Consider the following 6,737-nt stretch of genomic DNA (forward strand, 5'->3'; position numbering starts at 1 on the left):
TGGGGCACGGATCCTTTCTCTGCTGTGCGCTGCTCATGTGACTGAATTAAAAGCCCCATAATCTGTTCAGGGGAAAATTCCCTCGGCATGGAACTGGGTAAGATCCACCCCACTCCGACTGCAAGCTGCCGTCCGCTGCCATCTCTTCCCAAATGACCCCCAGAGCCATCTTCGCCCCTCAGCAGTAGTAGGTTAAATCCATCAAAATAAGGGGCCATATATTGTTTCCCTTGGGGAAGAGCAAACGGCCCCTTTCTGACTCTCAGGGTTTTTGCTCTGTGGTTATTCAGAGAGACCAAAACAGAAAAGGGACCAGAAAAGAAGAAATGCCTCTCTAGCAAGAGTACAGGGGTGGGTAACCTTGACAACGTGCTTTAGCCTCTCTGGGCACAAAATGGCAACTGCTGCCTCTTTACGTTTAAAAGACATATGCTGCGGAAAACCAAAGGTCCCATTTCAAAATGGCAGGCACCACTGACGGCCTGGGGTAGAGACTGCACCTGATTTGTAAAGGAAGAATGAAGTCAGAGTCGCATCTATGGAGACCGAGATGGGTCCAATGTTGGCAACGGCATCCCTCAGGGCTGCTTCATCGCCATATGGGAGCTGAAAGTACCTGGAGCAGGTGGCGGCACACGTGGCTGGGTCGTAGTGGCACGTCCCATTCTGAAGCAGCAAGGAACAGATGCAGGGAGGGCACCTTGGAGCTCCCAAACAACTCGCCCTACTCACCACCCTCTTCCTCTGTGCTGCCCAACTCCTCAATCTCTGCCCTAATCGCTGATGTCCAATCAGTGCTCAGAGCTGGCATGAGAACCCAGGAGGCCTGACTCCCAGTCCCACGGCTCTAACCACTACCATCCATACTCCGCTCTGTGCTGTGATTAAAACCCAGATCTTATGCTCTAACACGCCCATCCCAGAGCTGCAATGAGAAGCCAGGAGTCCCGACCGATGGTTTCCTCTGCTCTAACCATTTGAGCCACTGCCTGGCTACTTCGTCCCTTGCCCTACGTGCTGAGGGAATTAACAGGACTAAGAGACATCAGTCTTTCTAGGAGGGCCTGCATGCCTTGCATTATTCAGGGGATCAAAGGGGAGGATTGCAGGGGTCCCATGTGTCTTGAAACCTCCGCCCTAGCCTCTGCTTGACCCATGCCGGCATGGGGCTGGGCCCCACCTGGGCAGTGTAGGGGTAGGCGCCGTCTGAATCGATGCCGTGGTTGTCAATGATGTACTGGAAGGCCTGAGTTTTGTATCCGCCACCACAGCCGTGATTCCCGTACATGGTGGAGCAGTCGACCAGGTTCTGAGCACTCAGGGACACCAGCTTCCCAGTCTTCAGCTTCACTTGGGCTTCCAGGGCCCCAACAGCACTGAAGGCCCAACAGGAGCCGCAGGGCCCCTGGAAAAGCCCAAGAGATGTGCTCAGGTTGGAGCAATCAAAGTACAACAGTCAGAACTGTGCGGCAACCATTGCCTCTGACTGGAGCTTTTGCAGCAGCTGTGTGGTTTCAGGTGTGAGTGCTGCTGCTGTGAGCATCATCCATGGCCTAGACTCTGCCAGGACAAGCCCACATCAGGAGCGAACCGTGGGAGCTGCTTACCTGGTTCTTCACATCTGTGACGCAGCCTTTGTCCCGCCAGTCCACGGCATCTGGCAGGTGGCTGCCCGGTGTCGGGAGGTAGGTGGCGTTCCGGTGCGGCTGGGGAGGAACTCTGTCTCCTGTCAGCAAAGCAGCCACCTCCTCGCTGGTCTGGGGGAAAAAACGCACGAGGAAACACACACAGCCATGTGAACACTCCTTGTGATCACCTCCTCCAGGCAAGTGCATACACACAGACTCATGTGCACATACGCACACAGGAAGGTGCCCCCACATACACACACAGATATATGTGAATGCCCCCCACATACACATGGACACAGAAACACACACACAGACATGTACAACCATAGACACAAGAACACCCCCCACACACGTGTACACATGCACATGTGGGAGCACATGTATACCCCACCTTACAGATTGACAGGCCCTTTGTTGCACAGACTGGCACCGGGCATTGGGACAATGTGGTTACAAACCCAGTGAGGCTGGACCCCAGGTGAGTTCTCACACCCCTACGGGGGCACCTGCCCTTGTGGGTCCAGCTCCATCCCAGTCCCAGATGCCAGAGTCACAGGATCTCGGAAACAGTGCAACCATTCTTTTCTTTGGCTGCACTTTTATTATCTATGAAAGCACAGCCTTTGATGCATCAGAATCCAGGAGCCGATGAGGACACAGAGGTGGAGATAGAAGCACAGAATGATAGAAAATGAGGGTTGAAGAGACCTCAGGAGGTCACATCTAGTCCAACCCCTACTCAAATCAGGACCAGCCCCAACTAGAGTTCCCTGTCCACGCCCTGATCCAAGGGACCCACCACCCCTGACTCAGTCACATTCTGGGCTGACTGGCCCCCAGGGGATGAGGTTACTCCATGCACCCAGCATGGCTTGGACGTGGCACCTACCATGTCCCCCAGGTGGTTCATGCCCAGCTCATAGGAGTGCATTCCCAGCGAGTGCTCCAAATTGTGCAGTGTCACAAGCCGCAGGTTCTGCTCCCAGGTTGCGCGCCGGGCCCCTTCCTCCTCCTGCAATCAGAGCCCATCACGCGTCCGCCCAGAGGAAGCCTGTAACAAGTGGGCATCCCGGGGCCTGTCTAGTTGTTGGCTTGCCCACTCGTCTTGGGCTAACTGCCCACCTGCCTCATCTGCCACGCCTTTGATGAAACCAGTTGGAAGTTGTTAACAAGGTGTGAGCCTGCCCATTTAACTGCCTTGAGGCCAAGGGCATATACATGGCTCCAAACCTTCCCTTATACCGTATCCCATGCCTCGCAGCTGGCATCCATATCACTCCAGTGCCCCCATACTGGGACCCTCACTCCTGTGCTCTCACACTGGGACCCTTACTCCTGTGCCCTCTCTCTGGGGCTCACAATCCCTTTTGCCTCATGTCAGGACTTGCAATCCCACACTCAAGTTCATGCCCCCACACTGGGGCTCTCAATTCCACACAATCATCCCGATATCCTTTTTGAGCCTCAGGCCTCACTGTGGACCTGGGCCCTGTCACAGGCCCCCTTCTTTGTCCTGGACCCCCCTCAGGCCTCACTCCAAAAGCCTGGGCCCTTGCTTTTATTTCTGGGTGTGCTCCCCTAGCCTTCCCCCTGCAAGGCAGCAGAGGCTGAGGCTTTCTGGCACCCCATACTCACCCTTCACTGGGGTGGCACAGGTGTGGCATTTCCTGGAGACAGCCCCACCACACCATCCAGCTCCAGCAGGGTGTAGTTTTAGGTTATGGGCCAGGCCCAGGGACCTCCTCCATCCCCATAGTTCCTGCCATGAATGACTGGTGCCTCCCAAGACTGGGGAGGGGGGCACCATGTTGGCAAGCAGCAAGCGGGGACCACCCACAGCCGCTGGCGTTGGTGTCATTGGCAGTGAGCGGAGACCACCCGCATCCACCAGTGTCAGTGGAGGTGGCAGTGAGCGAAGACCACCCACAGATGCCGGCAGCGGCATCAGTGGTGGTGGTGGGGAGTGGTGAGCAGGGACTGCTCGCAGATGCCACTGGCCATGTCGGCAGCGAGGTGGGGGGAGGGTGGCGAGCAGTGACTGCCCACAGAAACCGGCAGCAGCTTTGGCGGCGGCCAATCTCAGGGGGGGGCACATGCCCCCCCATGCCCTCCCCATGCGTCACCTATGGTTCCTGCCCTAAATCTCCAAGATGTTATGTGAGCAGCAGCTCCAGCGGGGTAATGTTCTCCCTTTGGTTGCTTACAGCAAACTGCTGGCTCCACTGTTTAGGGCCTGGTCTTATCCCTAACAGCTGTGCCGTCTTCCAAATGAGGCAGCCTCCTGCTGGCCGTGTGACTCCTGATGGGGATTGCAGACACCAGCGGGCTGCTCTGTTGCTTGCCCACACCCTTTTTAGTGACAGGCACAACCTATGCTTTGTCCCAAAGCCCTGCCCATAACCACACTCTTCAGTGGCTTTACCCCCGAGAGGGAGCCTGGACGCTTGGCTCTCAGGCCTCACTCAAGACAGTTTTCCTGGGAAATCGACTGCTGCCTTAACACAGGGCCTGTCACCACCCTTGAAATACAGCCACTTCTGGGCGGTGTGTTACAGGGACTGAGCCATAATTATACTGAAGGCCACAGAGCAGCTCTGGCAGGACCAAGCTGAAGCCAATGTGCTGCAAGAGTGAGGAGAAGCGTGTGTGTGTGTGTGTGTGTGTGTGTGTGTGTGTGTGTGTGGTGGGGAGGGGAGGGGGGGCAGGGTCACACCTTAGGGTCAGCCCATGCCCACCCCCACCCTGGGGTAAGACAGTCCCTGCCACACTGCGCCCCCCCACCCTACCTGATGCCGGTACCACTTGCCGTACGCCTTCTTCCACAGCTCCCAGTGCACATCCAGTGTTGGGTCCGGGTGCCCTTGAGCTGCCACAATGGAGGCTAGGAAGAGGCAAGGCAGCAGCAGCATCCTGCTCATGGGATGGAGGAGGGTGCAGGTGAGAGAGGCCTGCCTAGCTCCCACCTGCACCCCCATGCCCACCCCCACCAGCACTTAGCAGTGGCACAGCACCCATGGCAACCTGTGGGAGCGGGTACCCGCAGGGCACAGGAACCAGCTATTCATCCAAGTGGAACAGGAGAGAGTGCAGCCCCCGTCCCCGGAGCAACCAGGCGTCCCCCTGGGAGGACACCAACAGACAAAACAGCACTCAAACCTGTGTCCTCAAACCCCAGGGGAGCCCCTACCCCAGGGCTACTGGCTAGTCAGGGGACACCTGTGCAACTCCACTTTCCTGCTCTGCTCGCAGCGATTTCCCTTCTGACCAAATCGGGATATAGTCCAGCAAAAAAAAATAATTCAAGCCAAAAATATTCCCCCATAGCTGGAGCAGGCAAGCCCAGAGGGGTTCAGCTAGGCAGCAGGCAGGGCCGTGGCTGGTGATAAGACAAATCATGACAGGCTTCTACTTCCTTGTCCCTCCTGGTCCCGGGGAGCCCAGAGACAGAGACAGAGGTGAAGAGCCAGGAGAGGTGCAGCCTACCTGAGGGCAAGCACCAGGGCTGGTCCTAGCAGGGAATGGCAGAGTCTTCAGCAGCAGAAGTCACAGCCAGATGCCCCAGTGCCGTCTCCCAGCCGTGTGATGCCCTCCCCAGTGCCCGGTGCTGTACTCTGATAAAGGCTCCGGGCAGTCACATGAGACAAGGAAGGAGGAAACAACAGCCTTCATTTCACTTTCACTCTGAGTATTTGACCACACCAACAGTAACCCCTAGAAAACTCAGCTGAAATCTGGGCCTGACTATGCAAGGTGCTATATGTGGGCCGTGCAGACGGCCTGGCTGAAGAAATGAGCTGTGCAGCCCAGGGAACAAAGGTGCTGAGACAAAGGTGACAGAGCAAGTCAGTGACAGGCAGGGAAAAAACTGAGGTGTCCCGACCGCCAGCGCCCCTGTACTGCTGCTCAAGTACAAATGGGGCATCCAGGATTTTTTCTGAGCTGGCATCTGCTTTCCTCCCCAACCCATGGGTTTAGTGAGACCTCGCAGCGAAGTGCTAGAAAAAAGGCTTGTGCGAGTAGGCAGGTATTCGATCTGTCTCCAGATCCGGCCACTTTGGATGGCAGTGATCTGATCCGGAGCTCCGGACCCAGTTTCCACTTCGATCTGGCTGAAGCGACTCTGATGCTTTGGAGCCGCCTCAGAGATCTGGCCATAGGATATAATGGGGAATCAATGAAATATCTATAACCTTGTTGGTTTTTGTCTGATTTGGATGAAACTTGCAGAGATGCTAGCCTCTGCTGAGAGCATGAGTCCTGCCAAGCTTCAAGAAGATTGGTGCAAGGTTTGGGGGGAACTGCACCCCAAATTCCTGAAAGCTAAATTCATGTCACATGTATGTGTTACAACACAGGGGGGTAAAAACTGCAGGGATGCTAGCCCCTGGTGAGGCCATGAAGCCTGCCAAGCTTCAAGAAGATGAGTGCAGGGGTTTAGGGGGATCTGCACCCCAAATTCTTGAACGCAAAACTCATGTCACATGTATGTGTTACAACACAGGGGGGTCAAAACTGCAGGGATGCTAGCCCCTGGTGAGGCCACAAAGCCTGCCAAGTTTCAAGTTGAAAGGTACAGGGGATGACCCTGTGTGTGTTACGGCGCAGTGGACTGAAAACTGCAGAGGTGGTGGCCCCTGCTCAGGCCACGAAGCCTGCCAAGTTTCAAGGAGAAAAGTGCAGGGGTTTCTGGGAAACTGCACCTCAAGGTGCTTACAAGCAAAACTTGTGACGTGTCACTGTGTGTGTTAAGGCGCAGCAGGATGAAAACTGCAGGGATGGTAGCCCCTGTTCTCACCCTCACAACTGCACTGCAACCAGTAAGCCTCAGGCCACTCAAAGATTTTGCAGGTCTGGGCTTTCCCCAGCCCGGACTGTGCCGTGGCTGGAGGTTATCAGGTGCCTCCTGTTCCTACCTGCCTTTTACCAAGGAGGTTCGTGATTAGGACAGGTGCTCTCTTCAGAGGCTACCATTCGTGCAAATTTCATCCAAATCAGACAAAAAACATCGAAATTACAGATATTTCATTTATTCCCCATTATGCCCTATGGCCAGATCTCTGAAGCGGCTCCGAAGCTTTTTCAAAGCGGGTCAGAAGCTCCCAACCG

At 55.6% G+C, this 6,737-nt stretch overlaps 1 protein-coding gene across 3 annotated transcripts in view; it reads right to left on the reverse strand.

Moving 5' to 3' along the window:
• Positions 1-5,263, reverse strand: part of CTSS (cathepsin S) — a 14,429-nt gene extending 9,166 nt beyond the window's left edge. The window contains exons 1-7 of one of the 3 annotated variants that reach the window (XM_025195128.1): positions 5,115-5,263; positions 4,653-4,751; positions 4,418-4,541; positions 2,521-2,643; positions 1,608-1,757; positions 1,181-1,405; positions 501-666 (exon numbers count right to left, since the gene is read on the reverse strand). In XM_025195128.1, coding sequence (XP_025050913.1) covers positions 501-666; positions 1,181-1,405; positions 1,608-1,757; positions 2,521-2,643; positions 4,418-4,541; positions 4,653-4,696 — 832 coding nt within the window. In that variant the 5' untranslated portion in view covers positions 4,697-4,751; positions 5,115-5,263. The remainder of the gene's footprint in view (positions 1-500; positions 667-1,180; positions 1,406-1,607; positions 1,758-2,520; positions 2,644-4,417; positions 4,542-4,652; positions 4,752-5,114) is intronic. The other 2 variants (XM_025195129.1, XM_025195130.1) reach the window with 2 other exon arrangements.
• Positions 5,264-6,737: the final 1,474 nt, after the last annotated feature.

This window comes from Alligator sinensis, unplaced genomic scaffold (assembly GCF_000455745.1).
Source record: "Alligator sinensis unplaced genomic scaffold, ASM45574v1 scaffold880_1, whole genome shotgun sequence".
Lineage (NCBI taxonomy): Eukaryota > Metazoa > Chordata > Crocodylia > Alligatoridae > Alligator > Alligator sinensis.